Here is a 24,949-nt window from a genome sequence, read left to right on the forward strand (position 1 = left end):
TAATCTTACCTGCCGGAACAATGGAAAATATGCAAGGCTGTCTCTGTACTCCTATACTGTTTCTGCCCCAGCAACTGAGGGTCCCATAATCCATTTTCGATCTCGGCACGTACGAGGCTATGCTCTGAGTCGCGGAACTGGTGAATGTAATTATGTCTATCGTCTCGGATGTGTTATTAAACATCCATCGGAATTGAATGTCGTCCGGGTCAGCATCAACTTCGCATGTGACGTTGACTTCCTCGTGCTTGGCGACTGCGTAAGCTCTCTTCTGGCCTGATATACAAACTGGGGAAACTGTAAGGAAATTCAATAGGCTGAGATTAATAAGTTGGCTTTCATTAAATTAAGTTTAATTATAGTGAAATCTAACTTTCACTAATGATTAATTTTGTACTCATCAACGATTCTCATTTGCAGTTTCATCATTTTTAATTAATTATGAATGATTAATAATTTCTCAGAAGATAACTTTTCATACGTCTGACTTTGCAAATAAAGCTTCCATTGTAAAAAAAAAAATAATTTAATTGTTAATATTTTATCATATTAATTAAAATATTAATTTTAAATTTTTGTACTGACTAAAGATTTGTATTTGCGTTTTTATTTTTATAATTATGAAAGATTTAATAACTGATGAATAAATATTTTCTGCACTTCTGACATAAAAATGGGAATCAACCTTAAATCAATCTTAATCAATACAGAAACATAATTAAAATATTAATGTTTCAGATCATTAATTAAAAACTAATATTTAAAATTTTTGCGATGATGAGTTATTTCAGTGTGCATTGTTATTTTGTATAAGTTATTAATTTTTTTCTTTGCAGATTAAATAATAATTGTTTAATAATTACATCGTAAATAATATTTTTACTTCAAATCCGAGATCACATTGAAAGGCTTTCTTTGTTAATAATAAATAGCTTGAAAAGTAAATAGTATTTTAAAATTTAATATAGCTCATAATATATTTAGTTCATTAATAGAAAATTAATATTGAAAATAATTTTTAAATCATTATCTGTCTATTTTATATATTTATTACTATAAAGCGACAGTTTTTCTTCAAAATATTTTGTGCAAAAGTAAAGGCACCGAAAAGAAATGATGTAAAATATATCTACCGTTACAATGGTGATATATTTAAAATCCGAAAATGGATTAAGAAAATGAAAGCAAACAAATGCATTTTAATTTACTCAAGAAACTACCGAATTGTTTATTTTAAGTAAAAATAATCACACTTAATAAATATGAAATAAATTTAAGATCTAACTTAAAACATTGAAATGAAAAAATAATGTACTTTTATTATAAGTTTTCATAAATAATGTTATATAATAAATGTTTGGTGAAAAGAAATCTCATCATAATTTTAAGGCCATAAAACTAAAACATAAGTGTGTATATATATATATATATATATATATATATATATATATATATATATATATATAGGTAATAGTAAATAGGAAACCAAGTGTCGCAAACGTCTTCCGAAGGAGATAGGCTCCATCAAAGTTTAGGGTCCTAAATTTCAAATGATGATAAAAAACGGAACGATTCATTTGCGGTTTTCGCTAAAATCATTCTTTAAATTAGTATTTTCTTTAAAAAAAGTTTTAAAGACAAAATTTAAAAAATGCCGATAGAGGGCGCTCTAGACTTTGGAGTACCGAACAACTACTTTTTACCAGTATTTTTTTTATTTTGTTAAATGTTTACTAAAGCTTAGACTTTAACTTAAATTTTGAGCGCAAAATTGAAACTATCGGGAGCGGTTAAGTGGCGCAAATTTAACCGCGTTCAGTGGGTTAAATTTTAAACGCTTGTATCTAATGAGCAAAATAATAAATGATGAAGCAAACTTTAATAGGTGATAGTAAAACACCAAAACAAACAACATTCATCAAAGAAATCATAGTCGTAATTTTAACCCGAAGTTGATAGAGGGCGCTGGAAGAGATTTCGTTTTAAGAGACAAAAAAGAAAACAAAGAACATTTACGTTATAAAAAAAAGTTTTATTATAAATGATTACAATAGCTGTTCGAAACACTGACCATTAGAGGCGATGCATGCGGTACAACGGCGAAAAAGGGATTCACGAGCCCTCTGAAACACGTCAGGAGTATCGCGCACCTCCCCTGCAGCGGCCGAAAGTCTGACGACGAGTTCTTCTGCAGATTCGATAGGAATCTCATACATAAGACTCTTCAGGTGCCCCCACAAAAAGAAATCCAGGCATGAAAGATCGGGCGATCGCGCTGGCCAAGGGACAGGACCACCTCGCCCAATCCATTGATTTGGAAAGGTTGCGTTTAGATAATTTCCCACCTCTGGCGCATAATGAGCTGGTGCACCATCCTACTGGAACCACATTACTCGTTGGATACGAGGGAGAACATCTGTCATCTTTTCTGGCAGCAACTGTTGCAGAAAGGCAAGAAATTTTTTTCCATCCAGGCGTTCTGGCAGAAGATAAGGTCCAAGTAGATGGTCACTAATTATTCCTGCCCAAACATTTATGGAAAATCGTCGCTGATATGCATGTATAGAAGATGCATGTGGATTTACATCTGTCCATTGGGGGGAATTGTGGGTGTTAAATGTACCCTCACGTGCAAATGTACATTCATCTGTAAAAAGCACAGTTGCACCAAAATCGGGATTTAGGATGTTCTTCCGCAGATACCAGCGAGCAAAATCCATTCGACGAGTAAAATCCTTTTGAGTAAGTTCCTAGACTCGTTGGACATGAAAAGGATGCATACTTTCATCCTTTAGTACTCGCCATGTCGTGGAAGGTGATACTTCAATTTGACTAGACACTGCTCGGGTGCTTGTATTTGGATGATGAGCCACCATATCCAGAGTTTTTTCTTCCACGCCAACCGTTCTGTTAGACTTCGCACAGCTTGCATTTGAACGTGCACCAAAAAAGAATCCTGTCTCACACAACTGTCTGTGCAAGCGCACAAATATTTTATCATTGGGCAACCGCCTGTTGGAAAACTTTTCTCCGTACAATCGTTGCGCCTCTGCACTATTCCCATTTGCAGTTCCGTAGATGAAGTGCATATCAGCCTTTTCTTGATTAGTGAAGGGCAACATCTTTCGTTACGTTTCTACCGTGATTTACACTTGCACACTCGGGTCAGTGGCTGTTATCTTAATAACAATTTGCATATGCGTTCTTCTTCTTCCCCATATCACAATTTCACGTTCTTCTTCCAGAAACTTGCAGCTATAACGCTTGCATGGATAAAATTTGAAAATGTTCTAACACGTTTGCGTTTGAATTCAAATCATGCATTTTCTAATGAAAGTTGCTTGTTTTGGTGTTTTACTATCACCTATAAAAGTTTGCTTCATCATTTATTATTTTGCTCATTAAATACAAGCGTTTAAAATTTAACGCTTGTATTTAGCGCAGATTTAACCCCTGAACGCGGTTAAATCTGCGCCACTTAACCGCTCCCGATGGTTTCAATTTTGTGCTCAAAATTTAAGTTAAAGTCTAAGCTTTAGTAAACATTTAACAAAATAAAAAAAAGATACTGGTAAAAAGTAGTTGTTCGGTACTCCAAAGTTTAGAGCGCCCTCTATCTTTTTTTTAAGAAAATACTAATTTAAAGAATGATTTTAGCGAAAACCGCAAATGAATCGATCCATTTTTCCGTTTTTTATCATCATTTGAAATTTAGAGCCCTAAACTTTGATGGCGCCTATCTCCTTCGGAAGACGTTTGGGACACTTGGTTTCCTATTTACTATTTCTCGTCTTGATGTGTACTATCACCCCTTAAAGTTACTCCCATCATTTATGAAACACCCTGTATAATATTATATTATATATTATATGACTATATATATATTGATGAATAAACCATGATTCATGGTGAATTTCTTTGTGTGTTGATAATCATAATATATATCAGCATGAAAAATTCATCTTCGATTAACTTTGTTATATGTCTGTTCATATAACAAAATTTGCTTTCTAGTAATAAAAGGGATGTTAATAATAGAAATCTAAGAGATAAATAGTGTTATATAATACATATTTGATAAAAACAAATCTCACCATATTTCGCAGAAAATATTTCTAAAGATATACAATTATAACATAAGAGTGTATTATATCTATACTTATAATAAAGCTCAATGTGTGTGTGTGTATGTGTGTGTTGGCGCTCTACAGGCCAGGTCATTTGACATACAGCTATCAAATTTGGTACATGTATACCTTAGAGGTCGGGAATGTGCACCTGGGGTCCCTTTTTTTGAAATTTTAATTATTAATTAAAAACTAACTTTCCAGCCAAAAAAAACTTTCATTTTCCCCACCGCCAACTTTTCCGCCCAAAAAATCTTCCATTTTCCCCACCGCCAAATGAGTAAGGCTTCATTTGTTTTTTTCTCCCAACAGTAATGAGGCTAGGGTTAACATTTTTCGACGGATTATTTCAAACGATTCTGTTTATTTTCTTAATGTTTTATGCATTTAAAATTAAACATTGTTAATTAATCCATGTTTCAGATTCATTCTGAAGTACTTTTGAATTAAAATTACACAGAATAAAGGAAATTAAAAATGTCTAATCTGCATAGCGTTACCCCAACTGGCGTAGAAAAATTCACGCATTTGCGTTAACATAACTGGCGAAGAAAATTCACGCATCCCCATTGTGTTCTGCTTGTTGACATGACAACCAACGGATGATTTAAATTATTTTTAGGTTAGTTGCATGCTTTTGTAATTAAATTGTATTTATGTTAGTTATATATTTTTTTGTATATGCTTATAGTTTTAAGTACATCGTTTTTTAAGTAGTTTTTTTAAACCTGTTTTCGAACGATTATTTTAAACGATTCATTTTATTTTCTTAGTGTTTGATGCCTTTAAAATGAAACATTGTTAATTAATCGATCTGTTCATGATGAATCTGAGAAATTTTTGTTGACAAATTCTTGAGATATTACATAAATTAAGAAAGATATTCTTTAGTGGCCATAAAGTTTAAACGCTCAGTGACTCTATTATCATTAATCATATTATTAAAAAAAATGCTTTGTTTCAGTAAAAAATATTATTATATTAATTGCAGATTAATCATTTACACTTTAATTTAAAGCATAATTTCTACGAGGGGTAACAGAAAATTAGAGAGATACATATCACGCTATGACTGAAGGCCTTTATAATATTAGGAGTGAATTATATGACTATCAAAATTTGAAGTTTTAAAATATTTTGCTGAAGAATCTATTAAAGTTGGAATTGCGTAAAATATTTAATGGTACGACCGGAGTTTAAACCCCTGCTTGGCGCAATTTTTAAAAATCGCCAACAACGGCCTTGCGAAATGTTCAAAAGCAAAGGAGCAGATGTTCAATTATAGTGCGTAATAAAGATTGCCAGTTTTGGTGCGTTATCGCAACTTGGCGAAGAAGGGGGTTAAACTCCGGTTCAACCTATTTAATTATTAAAATTTAAACGAACATTAAGATTGGCGAACCGGCTGGTCGCCAAAGGCGGCTAGTATATATATATATATATATAATATGATGTTTTTCCTGTTCCATTCTTGGTTTTAGTTTGAATAAGAAATAATTTCTAGTTGCGATTCCGAAACTATTTCGTTTGGTTTTCAAAATATTTCTTACTTTGATTGGTTATATATATATATATACAATATGATGAATAAATAATCCATGATTCATGGTGACTTTCTTTGTGTGTGTATTGATAAGCATGATGTATATCAGCATGAAAAATTTATCTTCGATAAACTTTGAATAGACATATCACAGAATATTTTCTTCTTTTTCTATTAATAAAGGTGATGCTTATTTTTTAAAGCAGAAAATGTTTATTTCGAGTTGTTTACATGAACATTTATTTCTATCTCGTTAAGTTAAAAAATTCAACATATTTTCGACTTTTGAAACGTTGAGTATGTCTATAGGGATTTGAAATAATCTCTCAGTAGGCTGCTTCATCATAAAATCATAAGTAATAAAAAATTGGAATTTTAGAGGAAAACATATCTAGATATTGTCGAGTAAATATGACAAACATTACAAATTTAAGTAAGATTCGGAAAATAATAAAAGACAATGAATTGTAACATAATGAAACATAACATCTTCCGTTTCTTCACGGGATAATCCTTTTACTTAAAAAAAATGCATTAAAGCTGTTGTGTTCTCTATCTTTCTCTGCTAAAATTCAGCAGATGTTTGAAAGAATTACAATTTTTCATTTCAATTACAAAGGAAAACAAGGTGAGAAATTCCTTACAAAATAATGTGTAAAAATAAAAAAGATACATATTTTAGTGAAATTATCAGCATTATTTCATTAAAATAAATATACAAGTTGCACAAAATTGAATTAAAATGGATAATTGTCTTAGAAAACAAAAAATTGTCATACTGTTTTCAATATTATTTTATAAAACTTTAGCACAGATAAAGTGAAACTAAAGCTAAATCAAATAAGAAGTTTTAACTCAAAATAAATTTCAAAACAGTGGTGTTTTGATTTATCAGTGTGCTGATAATTCGAATTTTTACTAGTTTCTACTACTTTTTCTTTAGTTTACAATTCTTTATCATATATACATTCATTGTCACATATATGTCATTATCATATATAGAAAATCTAATAATTGTGTTAGAAAAAAAAGAAAACCCTTTCTCTATTATTTTCAATATTATGTTGTAAAGTGTAACAAAATAAAACATTATTAAAATCAAATAAGAAATTTGAACTCAAAATATATTTCAGAACAGTAGTGTTTTGACTTATCAGTGTGCTGGCGATTAAAATTTTAAAAAATATTAACAGTTTTTACTATTTTTTTCTATAATTTGCAATTTATTGCCAAGAATTAAAATTAATTAAATTATTTTTATTGATTGAGTTTCAGTTATGAAAGCATTAAGGTAATTTCTTCTCATCAATCTTACACAAAATTTTAATGAAAAGAATTGATGAAAGAATGAAAGAAGACTAAACATGTTTCGGAAAATTCCATATTCATAAACATGAAATAAACCCAATTAAATGCATGCATACAGAGCTGCTTGATATAGCGTACTGGAAAAAAAATAAAACCAAATTAATTATTCTCTACTTTATTTTCCCTCGTCTTGATTAGCACACGTGCAAAATCGAAAATATAAATTTGTTTAAAGGTATACAACTGTATATTTCTGTTAATAAGCCTTGTTTCTGTTAATATCTTGATTTTTATTTCCTAGAAACCAATAATATATTTGAAGGTGGGAATTAAAAATTTGGTATTTAAAACTTAATTTCAAGTTGAAGCCAGATGAGCAAGAAATCTGAACACAAATTTAAGAAATATGTGAGGCGTATATAATATGACATTTACGCTCAAATGGCCATATGGAAAACTACAGTTTCTATTGTTTAGATTAACTGTCACTTTATTCTAGAACTATTCAGTTAATATTGATATCCGCAACTTACGAAACATTGGTGTAGGTTTCTGTTAATATCTTGATGATTTTTATTTCTTGGAATCCAGTAATATGTACAAATATACATTCATGTTAATAAGCCTGTTCCTGTTAATACCTTGATGCTTTTTATTTCGTGGAATCCAGTAATATGTTTGAAGATAACAATTAAAATTTTGGTATTCAGAACTTAATTTGCATTACTCAATTTCAGGTTGAAGCCAGATGAAGATGAAATATGAATACAAATTTACGAAATATGTGAGGTGTATATAACATGGCATTTATTTTTGTAGGCACAAATGGCCATATGTAAAACTACAGTTTCAATTGTTTAGATTAACTCTCACATTGTACTACAACTATACAGTTCATCTATTTATAAATGCAATTTACGAAAACATCGGTGAAGACTAAAGCGAATTTACAACAGAGGAAGTATATTAAAATATTCAACACAATTTTCACTTAGTTAATAAATTCTTGACATTTTTAAATATTCATAGAGAGGAATGGGTTTATATGTGCATTGTATATTAAATAAAACATATTAATGTTGAGAAGGCATTCAGTTATGCAAATTTATTCTGATATAATGAGGCTGGCCAAATGAAGAATCATTTATTTACTACTTTGAGATTCTTCAGATAGTCTACTAGAGTTTATGATTAAAAACAATTTACATATGAATAGAAAACTATAAAGGTCATACAACAATTTACAAATAAATGAGAGGAACCAATTAATTCGGCTTTTATATTCTTACTGCGTAAAAATCTAATTCAAAAATAAATGTTTATATAAATTTCAAAATTTTCTATCTAATGATTGCTTGAAAGTTTATTCAAGTATTTATTTTATTATTTAAAATTCAAAATATTATTTAATAGAAGGAAGTTTTTATGATCTTGTAGTGAAAATATGCCTTTTCATTACAAAAAGTAACCAAGAATGAATGTGGCTTTATATGGTTAAAAGTTTTAAAAAGTGATCTTTAAATATCATTCAATGAATAAAAGTCATAAGAGGTTTTTTTTTTTTTTTTTTTTTTTTTTGTTTCACTTTGAATATCTTGATCTCGTTTAGATATAATAACACACAGTTTTAAAGGAATGTTAGGAGTTGGGTTTTTTTTTTTTTTTTGGAAGCGACTTTAGAAGTAAGGTTTTTTACTCATAATTTAAAACTGTTATCATATGATTAAAACGGTATCTAAGCTGGCACCTTATCTTCAAATTTCCTTACCTTACCAATGGAAGGACATAATTTTCACCGTGGATAACTAATCCATCATTCAATTAATGATGGATTAGTTATTCAAGGTTATATCATTATTAGTTCTCCTTATTTCATTCGATTGAATTCGACATTAACTGGATTCCATCGAAGATCAGTTTACATGGTGATTTTTCAACTGAAGGTGGTATAGAAACCCGGAATCCGAAGCCAATGCATTACCTTGAAGGCACCATGGTGAATAGATTGGAAAAAGTTTATTTATGTGGAAATTTTATTTAGTTTATTTATCGGAAATACTTTATTTTAATAAATATATCTGAAGAATTTAAATTTTTAATGATGTTATAATTTTTTTTTGTTGAAATTCAAAAATTATAAATTATATATCCATATGGAATAAACTGACCCACAAATTTTATACAGTCAAGCATCAACAATTTTTCAAATTCGAATAAAATAATTAAGTAAATAAGCATTTCAATACAGCTAGACCATTTTAAAAAATATTACAAATTATTTTTGTTGATATGCATAGTACATAGTTCACAAATACTAGAAATTTTTTGAATGCTCGAATACAAACTTTTACGACAAATATTTATCACTTAGAATTTTTACTTTCTTAATTCAAACTCTCCATGTCTGGGGATCTACAGCTTCGTAGTTAATATTAGTTGTGTCAAATCTCTTATGTAGAGCTTAATTTATAATTCCATCAAAAAATAAGTTTCAGTCTCGGATTGCAATAATTTTTTTCATTGCTGCAATGCAATTTATTGTTGAAAAATATGCAAAATCTATTTTTATGAAATTGATAAAATCAGAAAAAAATTGCATATGAAGAAAATCTACTTTTTTTTAAATTTTAATTTATTTTTAATTAAATTTTAATTAAAATTTAATAAATAATTTCAATAAATATTAATTTTATTCAAATTATTTAAACTTTACTTCAGTGTGTTTGCCTACATATATTTGCATATATACTTTTGTATTTGTATTTTGAATATTTTATTTGACCATGCTTCTTCAATTTTTTTATATCATCTACTGTATGTTTCTGTTACTATGAGAGCAATTTTATTTAATTTTTGCTTTTGTTTGTGTATCTACTTGTGCCCCCCCCCCATTTCTCTTTCTTCTTTCTTTGCATTTGTGCCTGCCTCCTTATATTTGAAATTTTTTCTACTGTCAATTGTGTGCTGACTTACATCTGTAAGCCTTGTGGTATACTTGTTGGTACACAAGGAGTTTATACATCGTGAACCAAAAAAAACAATCTATATTTCCTAAAATTACCATAAAAAATATCAAAGGAAATCTTAATTTTTATCATTATCTTCACAAATATTTTTTCAAGATCCACACTTTCACCTTCCAATAATTTTTTAGCTAAAATTTTGAAGACTTAAATGAAACGCTGTGTCTCAGCACCAAAAGTCTTGTTCTTCATTATTATAGACATAATATGCTGCTTCATGCAGGAATAATTTGATCCTTATTGAAATCTTTCTTTTCTTTTGAAACATAATTTTTTTTCCTGGTTAAAAAAAAAACTTAAAATGTTAAAAATCTTTCTTTTCTCTTGAAACATAATTTGTTTATTTTTTCCCTAATAATAATAATAATAATAAACTTTAAAATGTTATATCTATGGTATACACTTGATGACTGAAACTTTGGAGATTCTACATTTAAAGAACAAAACATTTCAGTACCATACCATTAGTACCATACCATTTAGTACCATATTAATATTTTCCTTTTCTGAAATGTGAGATGAAAAAGTGTAAAATTAATTGAAATGAAACGTTTAAAGGATTAAAAAGAACGAGTAAAGAAATCAAATATAAACTTTGAATATTAAGATTTTTATTTATTTTCTCGCATTCGAAGTATAAATTGTAGTAACTCGTCACAACATTTGGATCAAAATTTTGACAAATCTGCACGCTTCAAACTTCCCTAAATTTGAAAAAAAAAAACAAAAAAAACAACGTATGTTTGGCATTATGTCTGTCTAGCTGTGGTCACGATAACTTAAAAAAAAACTTTGAGCTGGATGCATGACATTTAGTATATTGACATTAGATCAAATTTGTAGATTTATATCAAATTTTGAAGGAAATCCATAGTGAGGATATTTGTTTATCTGTCAGTTCGAGTATAAAAAAATTGCCTAACTATAAAACGCAAAACTCTACACAGATAAAGTTTGGTATAAAGTTTAACATCGAAAATTCAGATTCTGAACAAATTTTGAATCAATTCCGTCAAAGGTTTGACCATCTGTCGGCTTTGTACTTTGACATATACATAAGCGTAATAATTAATAAACGCAAGGACTGAAACCAATAAATTTCGATATATGACCATGTGATTATAACAATAGTTCCATGTCGAATTTTGTTTCAATCGATTGAAAAAAAAGGTATCCGAAATACATATTTACAGATTACAGATTAAGTAAAAATGCCAAAGATATGTATTTCGTAACTATTTGCCAATGCTATGCAAGGTATTTGCTGCTTTACTTAAGATCTTCAATTTTATGCGAGGCGGAAGTTGATAAGAGCTTTATTGGAAGAAATATGGGAAAGTTCTGGTGAGATTATTTGTGCTTTTTTTCTTTTACTGCAGAAATAATTTAAATCCTCAATTTCAAAAATATGCAGTATTAGTATTAAAAAAAAGTGGTTTGTTTTGAAAAATTAATTTATAAGAACTTATAATATTCATCTGTTAACATAAATATTATCACATTACATACTCTGAGTTAACATTTCAAGTTTTTCATTCAAGCATTTCAAGTTTAGATCTTTTTAAAACAGTATCACATCATATTTATACAAAAATACCAATAAAACAATATTTACCTCCTTTAAAATTAATATTATAGAATTTAGTTTAGTTAAAATATTAATCATATATCAAATAAGGAACGCTAAGTTATCCATAGTTTCTTTATTTTTCACAGTTCACGAATGATTCCACTAATTAAAGAATGTATTGTTTTATTGTCGGAAAAAATAACACTCTATGATTAATTGAAAACTAAAATATGAGAGTTAATAATCTTTATCCATTCACATAAACATATAATCTAAACTTTCTAACTAAAAAAGCATATTTTTACCTCCTAAACTTTTCGCTTTTCATTAGAATTTCATGTTTAATTAACAATGGCGGAGAATATAAAAGTCTTACTAATTTAAATTAATATTGCATGCTTAATTACAAGCATAAAAAGTGGAAACGGAAACCTTGCCTTCACAGAAAACTTTGGCTTGCTTAGAATTTTCTTTGTTCACTTTAGGAATGTGAAAACAATTAAAAGATCATTTTAAATTCATTAGCCAAAGCATCGTTTTTAAAGTGCTGATGTAAACACAAACTAACTACAAGGATGACTATACCTTATAGTTTTAAAAGCCTCTAATGAGCTGATTATGGAGATAAATGGCACAAGTTTCCATACCGGGAATGTGAACTATTTTAAGAACACTCAGCGGTCTTTTCAAAAAGCAATAAAAATAATCTAGCCAATGAAAATCGACTTTGCCTAAAATGTGTAAACAAATAAAAGTTTGAAATCTTTTCAATACCTTCAAAGGCCCTTTTTTTTAAAAAAAAATTTTTTTTGACACACGAAACTTCTTGAATTCGATGAATTTTAGATTTAAATAGTATGAGTATATGCTTAAAGAGAAATTATTTAAAAGCAATAACATTATATTTAAAAGTTCTCGTGTATTAAATTCCTTATATTGTGAAATTTCATGTAGTCTTTTGCATGTACTTTATAAAGATGTACGACGTAGAAAAATGTGTTGCTTATATAAAAAATAAATTTATTATTCTTTATTCATATTGATTTTACTGTTAGTCTTTGAGAAATAATTAGTTCCTTATTTCTCTCGGGAAAGCAAATTTTAACAGCTGATGTATTAATACAAATTGTACATAATACAATACAAATTGTACATACATATAATACATACAAATTGTACATATAATACATACAAATTTTAAGTAAATAGAGTATGTTTTTATTTATCAATAATTTATTAAAAAGGAAGACCCTACTCTCCGAAGCAGTGCAGCATGACATGATTGTCTTAAATCAACTGCCTGTTCTGTTTTTATAACTTTAAAATCAACAATAGCAATGATAAAAGGCACCCAAAATATGTATTTAACAACTTCGCATTACATGAGTGCAAAATGTAAAAATTCAAGAAATGAAAAATAATGTAGAAAAATTATTAAAATATTTTAAAAATACATTAAAATTATTAAAAACAATGCATGGAAATAAAACTGATGTCATTAAAAAATTAATATTTTGAAATTTAAATCGGCGTAAAAAAGTTTTTGTAATAATATATTTTGAAGTTAAAAAAAAATCTTTATTATGTCAATTAATTTTTATTCAAAATCTAATTAAAATAAAAAAACAGACGTTTTTGCTGAGTTCTTACTATCCAAGAATGAAATACGTGCGGAATTTGGTTGTTATAGGTTCAACAGTCTCCTCTGTAGAATGTTTTCAGCATTATTATTTTTTTTTCGTTATGTATAGCTTAACAAATATTTAGTTTATAAACAATTTAATATTGAAATAGATTGATAGTTGGTTGTATTAGAAATTGATTAATAGTTGTTAATATTATTTGTGTAAATTAATGAAATGTTAAATTCATGTTTTAATGTTTGAAAAGCAAATCTTCCAAAAAAAATTAATCTTTATTTAATTTTTTAGATAAAGCTTACAGTAGATGCAAAAAAAAACCGTACAGAAAGTTCCGTCGCATTAATTGAATCACTTCAATTTCTCCCTTAAGAAATAAAATTACCACCCAGTTATTATAATTAATACATATTTGCTAAGACGGAATTTTTAGTATTAGTTTCAAATCCTGAAAGCATTTCTTGAAACTTTATAATTTTTCATTTGCTTAAAATGATATATGATATTTACATTCTTACAATTTTAAATAACATAAGAATTCAGCTGAAATCGATAGTAATTAATTAACGACAAGAAAAAAAATAAGTAAGTAAAAATTATACTGCCCTAAATAATATTAAACGAAGCCATCTCTGCTCCTTTTAGGTTTGTGCAAACAATTAAAAGAGCATTTGAAATTCATTAAGAAAAATGTCTCCTTTAAGCTGTTGAGGTAGGAAAGTGAAAACAAACTACGAGGAAGGTTTTACCTTGTAGATTTAAAAGAGGCTTAATTAGTTTCTTATGGAGATAAACGACGTTACGTTCTTGCCACTCCCATCCTGGGATTTCTGAGATATTTTAGGGAGACACTTAACACTTAGTAGGCGTTCCAAATGAAAATAAATATAAGCCTAACCATGCATCAAAACAGATAGAGGAAGTCTTTTGACCACAAATAAAATATTACCAAGATTTTATATTGCACCAAAAATTTGTAACACTATGCAGAAATTTATATCTATATCCCTGCTGAAACAAATATTATATAGTCTCAATGATTTGTGGATTTTTATTCCCCAAATTTTATTAGAATATGAATTGTCCTTGTTGTTTTTTTCATTCTAATAAATAAAATTTATACTAATTGGAAATTACATTGCATTATTAGACGGATTAGGGGATTAAATAATGTTTACTCTATCAATGCGTAAAGACCCTAACTAACCGTTTAACGGAATTTCGTCTAGCACCGAAGATATCTGAATATCATTACAGAATTGCTTTTTCATATCCTTAAGTGCGATTTATTAATTACTTGAGGCGCTTGCTTTGTTTATTAGAGACGCTCGCTCAAATGGATTTGGGAGACAGATAAGTGCTCTCTTTTACTTACTCTTTTCTGAGTACCCTCAAAAGAGGCTAGGGCATATATTTGCTAAGTAATCATCAAATGATATGATATATAATAGCCCTACCCCTTCTTGGACAATTTATTTTTAAAATGTAATGATTAATTTGAAACCATTTTTTCCTTCTTTCAACGAATTACCAAGGATTAGCACATTGGAAAGTGATTCAATCCTTTTTAGAATATTTCATGATTCCAGAAATATTTAAATGTAATTAGCGCCTGCTGAAACAATATTTTCCTTTTGTATGCATCATTGACATCTTTCAGTAAAAAAAAAAAAAAAAAAAAAATGAAATACAATAGTTTTTGTATTATCATTAAACAATATAATATTTAGGCTAACTCAAGTGAATACCTTTTAATTTATTAATCAGAGTATGAATTCATATTTAAAATTTCGTATTTCTGTTTATCCGATGTCCTCTCCTGAGGGACACCTCAAAATGAGAATGAGATGCTTCCGGCATAGTGATTGGAATCGATGATGGGACGTACTTCCTTAGGGAAGGGTTGTACCGTGGCCGATGATGGCCCTTAGGACTCAACCACAGTTCCCGCCAGTGTTGCTGTTGCGGCAGTCTGGTCATTCAGTATTATTCATCCGTGGGCCTTTAGGAGGGTCGGAAAGTCAGTGATATGACTTTTGATCACAGTATCAGGAAAAGTTCTCTTTCCCGATACTGTGATCTTATTTAGATATTTTTTTTCATTTTCAGAACAATTAAAGTTTTTTTTTATGTGAATAAATTTAAATTTTATGCATTCAAAAACAATTATTCCTAAAAGAAAGGAACAATAGATATAGCCAGAATATGATGTATATTTTCTAAGATAAAATTGCTATCTCAAATTTGAAGAACCAATACTATTTTTATTCCTAAGGATACAACTACATATTAAAAACCGCCCCCTATTAATTTTTATTTTATATTGAATATAAAAAAAACAAAAATTCATACTAATTGAAATGAGTATCACAGATTTCATTATACTAGAATCTTTCCAGCGCTGAATTTTCAAACTAGAGTTGATTTTATGAACTAGTCTTCTTACTCTTATCGCAATTAATTGAAGTCTTATGAATTTATAATTAAAGAACTGGAAAGCAAAATTTATCTTAGTTCCAGAGAAAAACAATATGTAGTTTGAGTATTACAATGATATTATTCTTAATTTCCAAATATTTTTTTTAGCTTCATGCATCTTGTATAAATGTTAACTACTTTCTCACAAGAATACCAATATATCCTTGTTAAAATAAGCTATACATCCGCACCATTCTGAAGATTTAAATATTCTTAATGTTTAAGCTGTTTTTATTTCTCAGTATCTTGGACCATATTTTATTTAACTTCTAACAATAGCACATAACATAAGTGCCATACTAATTGAAATTAATATTACAAGTTAAGTTAAAAAGAATTCCATCTTGCGCGAAGCATATTGAACAAAATCTCTCTTACCTCGTTCAATTCAGAAATGCACAAACAATTAAAACAACATTTTAAATTCATTAAGTAAAATGACGTCTTTGAGCTTCTGAGCTTTGAGCTTTAAGTAAGCGAAAACAAACTTTCGAAGAAGGTTTAACGGTGTAGTTTTAAAAGGTTTTAATGAGTCGCTCATGGAGATAAATGACACCAGTTCCCATACTGGGATTTTAGTGCTATTTTAAGAAAGCACTTAACACTCAGCGGGCCTTTCAAAAGGCAATAAAAAACAACCTAACCGAAGGAAACCGACTTAAGCTGAACCATGAACCAAAACAAAGCTTTAAACAGAAAAAAATACCCATAATTCCCTTCGATTGTTACGTCAAGAAACCCTTATTTCGAGATTCCGCATTACGCCAGGTACTACTTTGAACTTTGGATGGAGAAAGAATGCATTATTTATGAATTTTGGTCCAAATACAGAGAAAATTTATTTTGTTTCAAGGAAAGAGAAGGTCTGATTTTGTTTTTGTCTTGTTTCTATAAATACACTCACCGTTTTCGGCCCAGTGCCAAAACGTCCGGCAACCACCGGCAGCCAGAGATGAGAGAGGAAATATTGATTGAACAAAGGCGGAAAAGAGTTGGTGACGGCTTCTCTAATCAAAGTGACTAATCGTCTCGGTTTAATTTTAGATAGAAACCGGAGAGGTAAAAAAAAGAGACTCGTTATAGAGAGGTATTTTTAACATGTCTCCCTTTATTATCTCCGCTGATAAAATATGTTCTATTCTTCTTTTCAAGATGGGGTTTCAAATTTCAAAGTTGTCTCAAGAGAGGATTGAAGTTTCTGGTTAAAATAGGATGCACATTCAGCAGTGGTGAATTTTAAAATGAAAGAACTTTTTCTTTGATGGTCAGATATAGTTATAGCAAAGGATTTGAAGTTCACTTCCTGAAAGATATTTTTATAACTTCTCATTTTTTTACCTTTAAGAAATTCAGCATAAGACTAAAAATACCTATTCCACTATTACATTACTAAAAGCTAGTTTTGTAGCTTCTCTTTTTTACTTAAAAAAAATTACAATTCCACCATTGCATTACAAAATATTGCTGAATTAACAAAAACCTTTGCATAAAAAAACATATTCATTTTAAAAATACTTTTATAATTCAAACTAAGCACTTATCGATTTGAAAATTATTTTTTTCATTTGTTTTATCATTTTATCATTTTCGTATTTTTACATCATCATATTTTATCATGTTTGTTTATTATTTGTTTTTGCTACTGATTTAAACATTTTGTGTTTTAATGCTTTCGAATTATAATCAGTGTATTTGTTTCTCAAAAACATAATAATTTTAAGAATACTTTCATATTTCAAACTAAGCAATGACTTATTCATTTCTGTTTAATAATAAAAACTATAAGATACTAAATCTAACCAAATACTTTAAGGTTTAAGTCTTCTTACTTTTTATTATAGACTGTACAGCAGCGAAAATAGTAACCTCAAAATAAGAAATTATTTAATCGGAAAGCTCTGTTAATACTAAGACCTTATCTGGCATTTATTCAACTTTTATAGCAATGAAGAATTTCTACTCTTGATGTAGATGTTTTACGATTTTTTAAATAATTATTTGGCATAGCAAAAAGTGTTTTAAACTCATTGTGAATCTGTAAGTAGCAATTCAGCGTCTCGTATTCATGCTATTGAAATGCAGGAATCTGCTTTAGGGCTGTTAAGTGTGTAAGTAATATTGTGAGGAAAGAAATTGAAATTGAAACGTTATTTGACAACACACATTTATTTTAAATCTAAAATTGATTTGTTATTAATTTCTATTATTTATTCCCTGTTTCTGAATTCATTATAATAATAATTACAGAATCTTTTAAGCATTTTTTTTTTCAAAAATTACCACCAGATGGCGTTTTTAAAGTTATGGGTGGGCAGAAACTTTAATTAAATTAATCAAATAAACTATAAGTTTCGATTGTAACAAAATATTCAAACTTTTATTATAAGTTATCTAAATATTATGATACTTACATGTTTCATTATAAGCTTTCGAGAACACACAACGGGCAGCATTTCAAAATTCAAGCACATTTGGAAGCGTGGAAAACATTTATTACCATATTCTGTCTTTATAAACATTAAAGATTCATTGCCAAATACAAGTGTTTAAAAAGCATGTATTTTTCATGAACTACTCATCAGATATATTATAATAAAGGGATCAAATAATTAGATTTTTTTCTGTAATTAGATATTTATATTTTCTCTGAAAGTAGGTCTTAATTATCCACACAATTAGTAATTATTATTCTTCCATTTTGTTTCAAACTAACAAGATAATGCATCTATAATGATATTCATATTTTAATCTGTTTTTGTATCGCAACTAAAATAACACTCATATTTAAAAATTAATGATGAAGCATTTAATTTTTATTTCACACTCTTTTAAATGCATCAAAAATTTTACAAGATCAGTTCCCAGCGTCCAAAGAAGATCAGAAAGCAAGAGGTACGAAATATGGATACCTCAGAGGCATTTATCGATGTATTATGAAGCCCCCTCAAATATCATCACATCCCCTTTTATCCTTGAAGAGCAGCGACAGGCTTTGGGGAATGAAGAGTAAATCAAATCTATCCCTTTTTCATTGTTCTTAGTCGGGAGTATGGCGATGGTGGAATGTCAGTAGGTCATACATCGCATGATTGATATCACCAAAGGCCTAGCAATATAGATTTAGTTGCCTCTGGCGAATGCTTTATGTTTAAAAGGGCTCAACATTTAATAGAGAAGAATAGTTACTCACTGGTGAAACTAGATATTTTAACACTTGATTAAATATAAAGATTTCCTTAAGTATTTTGTAAAGAATATTAATAAATAATATATATTAATAACCTTTACAATACATTAGTTATATATATATATGTGTGTGTGTGTGTGTGTGTGTATGAGAGTATAAATATATATAAAATTTATTAAATTTTAGCTTATGTTTATATTATTATTCTTTATAAAATATAATCATATTTTATCTGATGATGTTGGAATTTCAAAATTTTATAGTATTTTGGAAATATAAATTTGATATTTGCCAATTAAGTATCTACTTGCGTTTCTCATTCGTAGATGCCATCGTGATCCATATATACATAGCACGAATTTGTAGTTATTAATTCTACTTCTTTTCCTTTATGCTATATCTGGATTGGACAATGAAATCAAACCACGAAATCTTTTTGACATTAGCTGAACTTAGAGAATTTAAACTACCTTAAAAGAAAAGTGAGATTCTTTTTGTGAAATGCTTTTGTACTGTTTATTATACACTCCTTCTTAATTTTGTGTTTAATTTTTATTCATATATATATAATTTTACTTCTTTTTCTTTACGACAAATTTGGATAATATAAAGAAATCAAACCGCGAAGTCCATTTGACACTAGCCGAACTTAGAGAATTTAGAGCACCTTAAGAGAAAGGAAAGGGATTTCTGTGAAATACTTTTGCTTTATTACTTATAAACTCAAAATTCTTTGTTTTATAGCTAATATATATATATATCTTGTTACGAAATTTCCCGGGTTCGTTTGGATAGTGCAAGTTATATGGGGTGGAGAACGCTCAATCAGCTGGCGGCAGTAGAAAAAAAAAACAACGACGTTTATTTACACGAAGACAGGACAGGACAGCGCAAAGACGACAACTATGTACAGCACAGAGAAGACAATTATCTTCAGCCGAGACATGAACACAACAAGACTCTACTGCAGACAGTAGCGCACAGCTTAGTTCAGCACTGGCTTGACTCCGTCGCTGCTCTGCTATTTTTTGGAAGACTCGTTCTTCACCGTCGATTCCGACTACTACCGGCAGCTGCAGACTGTCTCCTTTTATAGGTCTCAGGAGGCGAGGCAACCAATCAGGAATGTTCGAGGCGTATATCTGTTCCTAATGGACGGATCGGGAAAATTCTCGATGTTTCGGGTATAATCTATTTTGGTGCCAAAGTCGCCAAATTCGTCGCCAAATCGCCAAATGGTCGCCAAGTTTGTCACCAAGTTCTGGGACCTCCGACGCGACACCCAGACTCCGTCCAATACAGATCACTATAAAACAGTCTTTCTGATGATGGAACCAACTATGTTGGGAAGCAGCATCACAGATTCGTAACAATATATATATATATATATATATATATATATATATATATATATATATATATATATATATATATATATATATATATATATATATATATATATATATATTGCATTTCACTTTCTTTTTGAAAACTGGATTCGACAGAATAAAGACAATAATTTTTTTTTCAAAATTAAATTGCTACTAATAAATAATAAAATATATAAAAACACACAATAGTTTCAAAACTTCTGGAACCTGTAGGAGTCCAATGAGTTATGTTCATATACATAATATTTGAATAGAAAGTTGTGAAACAGACAGAGGAAGTCTTCGTGATGAATCTTTGTTTCTGATGGCTACAAATGATCAATGCTTTAAACTTCAGATTACGTGCTGTGTAAATTGAATCTGGCATCCATTATCATGACTTAGAGTCACAGTAATTACTAGAAGGGAAAAATCCAGCGTGCATCTTTCCTCCAATGGGGAATTCAATCAGCCTGCGTAAAATTATAGCCGATTGAAAAGGGATTCAATAAGTGACTGATTTAAAATGCATCTGAAATTATATCTATGGACTTGATGTTTCATATATTGAATCCGTGTCCTTTTATTTGATAAAATATTTGTGATAAAAGAATTGAAAAGCCCAAAGAATTGATTATTTGGAATGCGCAACATCATAAATTACATCAAAATCTTTACTTAAGACTAAAGCGTATTCTCTGTATAATTAGAGGAGGGAAAGAAATTATAAAAGCTTTATAATCTAAACCATATATTAAAAAAAACATTTTTTCGTATAAGCTAGCAAAAGAAAAGAGATTAAATTATGAAAGCAACTGTTTACGACTATCATATAATAGTATGCAATTTGAAAACAATCAAGTAGCTGTACATAACTGTGACGATCATGTAACTCTATGCAATATGATAAATAATTTGAAAATCACATTATATGTTATCCCTTTCTAAGGCTGTGGGAAGTATGCTTCCCACCAAATTTATCAATCTTTGTATCAATTTATGTAGGTTGGTATAAGTTCTGACAAATTTTTTTTTGAAAGATAGAAACTTAGATGCTTCAGTTCTTTATCTCACACAAAATGATGTGTCTTGATTTGTTACTTAATTATTAATTAATCAAATTAAATTTATCTAATAAGCTAAATGAATCCCTTTTCTAATTTTAATTTTAAGCCTAAAAATAGTTTAACATAATATGACTAGAAAAAATGGACCTTTAAAGGGTTAATCCAAATTTTTACATAATAACCTTAAATTTTCCAACATGGATTCCAATATCGTTATATTGGTTTTAATATCAACATTTATTTTTTCATAAGACCACTTACATTGTACCATAAGTTCAGCTTCTTCACTGACACCTTCTCCTTCGGTATTAGTGGCCAGACATTGGTATTTCCCGCGGTGTCGTCTTCCCACACTTTGCAACAACAAGGAGTGATTCCTGATGATGATACCAGCAGCTGGCTGATGTTCCAGGGGTCTCGAGTGAAGTTTCCAACTGACACTGGTAACAGGTGGATTGGCCTGAATGTTGCAGTCAAAGTATACATCACTGCCTTCTCGGATGTGCTCGTATTGTTGACTTGCACCCAGTGCAAGAGATAATTGAGGGGGAACTAAGAAAAATAAAAACCAAGAAAACCGATGAAAGATGTACCTCTTTGAGAAAAGAAGTCTTATTAAAAAAATAATTATTCTTTAATTAAATTTAAATTAAGAAAAACTCGATATTTGCGAATGATCTTGAATCCTTTAACCTATATACATATAATTGCCTTTTTATATAATTTAAAAAAACAACTTGAGTTTTCATATTCCATCCTGTTTTCTCATTCCTTGAACAAGAGGCAAGAAAAGAATTTTAATGATGCTTATGCAAACAATGAACTATAAACTAAGGAATGAAACAAAGGAAACTGATTTAAAATGCCTATTATTACAAGTCCCGTAATGACAATGCACAAGTTTTTTTTTTTAATAAAAAGGTGAAAATCTATATTCAGCACTTTGTTTTTTTAATTGGGCTTAGTTCAAAAGATTTAACAGATGACTGGTATGCATAATTATTAGGCTTAATATACATTCTCAGATATTTTATTTATTCTAGATATTTAGAAATAAGCATATAATGATTATCTTTGATTGTTTTTGGAAGTCGCATATTTAAAAAAAAGTGTGATTTTGACTGAGGAAGTCATAGATTACCAAATATTTTTATTAAAAAAATTGTGTTTCGATATGTGGGCATTGGATTTGGTTTCTAATTGCATTATTGTCGCACCAAGATACGTAATAATGATGAATTGCAAGTGTTATAGGGATACAATAGATGCTCACTATTGTCGTAAACAAACAAATACCAAATTAATAAATACACGTAATGCAGTTTGTAAGAGAAATTTCACGTTCATCTTAGCGAATTTTAAAAGGCATATCAAAATTAATTTCTATTTTCATATTGACCATATATTTATTTTCTCTAACGCTGAGATTCTAACCATTCTATATATAGAAACACTGATTCCAACTTAGAGGACGTAAGATATATCATTTAACAAATATCATATTTTATATATTGTTACGATTTACATTTTGTTGGACGTGACCAGTAATACCATAAAAGTTTCTAATCTGACCTAAATCTAAAGGATCTTTAAAGTTATTTGAAGAGTAATACTCCAAGATACTTACAGTACACGTTCAGTTCCCATTTATCTTCTAAGGCACTGTCCGGCGTTTCAGGATTGTGAGCTTTACATATTAAGAACTTGCCGTGCTCTTCGCTGGTTGGACGGAACTGCAAACGACTAACTGTCGCGTTGCCATCTCCAGAAACTGTTTCTTTGGCTAAGGTGTTCAAAGATTCCTGACCAATCCACCAAGACAATCGGGCTGGAGGCCTGGATCCAAAAGTCTGGCAAACTACTTCGAGAACTTCTCCGGACGATAATGGCCTTCTTGGAGTAACGATTCTAACTTCCTGTGGTGACACTACAAAATCATGTATAAGTATTTCAGTTTCAAAGTTATTGGAGAATTAGTATAAGAGAATCAAGTATAAGTATTTATTACAAAGTTACAGCAGTTTTAACAAAATTGCCTTTTATGGATAAGTTGTATAGGTTTTAACATTTGAAAAGGTTATTTGCAATAAAATGCTTGGACGATGAAAGAAAGCATGTGATATGGGAATATATAATGGAAAAAAAATGAAAAAAAATATTTATATAATGGAAATAATAAAGATTTATTATTAAACATTTGAAAAAAGGATTGAAAATATTTATTAAGTTATTCATTCATATATTTAGATCCTTCTTTCGTTAGTGTATCTTAATGAAACTGCATTTCAATTCTGAAAGCAACTAAGACAGGGAAACTGATTTAGAACAAGGTATTCTAAATAGAGATGCATTATTTTTTAAATTTAGAAATAAATCTTCTGGTATTAATTTTTTCAATAAGTCTTAGCTTGTATAAAATTTATTAGAAATAAAGATTAATGGCTATGAAATTTTCTATGGAAACTCAATTATGTAGCTGAAAGGGAAAAAAAGGATAAAGTACATAGTCTTGACAATTTCATTGTTGAATTGTTTATCATGCATCAGTTCTAATTCTTAAATACTGTCATCCTTAATTTAGATATTCTCTCAAAAAATTATCGTACTTTCCCATTAAGGCTATGGAAATATTGTATTATAATATTCTAGTTAACTAAAGAGGAATTTTGTGTGATAATTGGTCATTTACGAACTTTCTTTACTGTTTCGGTTTCATTCACTTCTAATTTTATTCATCGTTTATTGCATTTGTTCTTCCTTTAATTATTCCTTATAATTTTTTTTCGAAAAATAGCCATTTGATACACTAAGATATAAAAAATATATATTCCTATAATCCTAATGCAAGTTCCTAGTTTCAGAAGAATATTTTCAATTTAATAATAAATCAATAAATAAACCATGCGAGAATTAAGTCTTATGAAGCAGAATTTCAAGTCTCGTTTAACATTTACTCCAAAATTATAAATAATTCAATTTTAAACAGGCTTTTAATCTTCCATGATACCTTTTTTCTACTCAAATTCAGAATGAATAAAAGAAAAGTATAATTAAAAAAAATTATTATTTGTGATGAAGAATTAATTGTGAAAGAATTGAATACATCATTAAAAAGGATTCGAAGCATATAAGCTAAAATTAATTTTTCCCATGCATACTGTACTCATAGAACGAAACTCAAGAATTCTTTTGCATAATTGACATAGGAATTTTAATAGAAGGCTATTATATTCAACTCTGTTGTTAAAGGACATTATTTTATGACGTACGAATAGAAGCAATGAATGAAGTGAAATTCTCCTAAAGCAAAGTAAAGCTGAAAACCATCCCAAATGAAAATCTTTCCACATCAAAGCATGCTGCTCAAAAATAAATTATTCTTTTCCATAACTTTTAACGAAAAGAGATTCATCAGCAAGTCTCTGAATAAAGCTTCAACTTGTTTTATTAAACCATTACTCCAGAATCATACTGTTGTACGGCGTTTCTGGACTGCATTAATTAAATCGTACCTCTGGCTAGAGGCCGGCATTAAATTTCACAGTGCATAACCCTAAAGGTGCAATTGAAAATCTCCACCGGGCAATAATCTCCGGAGCAGCTACTCGACAACTTGGATAATCCTAGGAAGTGCTA

The 24,949-nt window shown here is 29.2% G+C and overlaps 1 protein-coding gene across 2 annotated transcripts in view; it reads right to left on the reverse strand.

The window, feature by feature from the left end:
* LOC129984658 (nephrin-like) overlaps positions 1–24,949 on the reverse strand; it is a 386,728-nt gene that overhangs the window by 103,702 nt on the left and 258,077 nt on the right. For both annotated transcript variants that reach the window (XM_056094579.1, XM_056094580.1), the window contains exons 5-7: positions 22,941–23,240; positions 21,575–21,865; positions 10–297 (exon numbers count right to left, since the gene is read on the reverse strand). In XM_056094579.1, the coding sequence (XP_055950554.1) occupies positions 10–297; positions 21,575–21,865; positions 22,941–23,240 (879 nt within the window). The remainder of the gene's footprint in view (positions 1–9; positions 298–21,574; positions 21,866–22,940; positions 23,241–24,949) is intronic.

This window comes from Argiope bruennichi, chromosome 9 (genome assembly GCF_947563725.1).
Source record: "Argiope bruennichi chromosome 9, qqArgBrue1.1, whole genome shotgun sequence".
Lineage (NCBI taxonomy): Eukaryota > Metazoa > Arthropoda > Arachnida > Araneae > Araneidae > Argiope > Argiope bruennichi.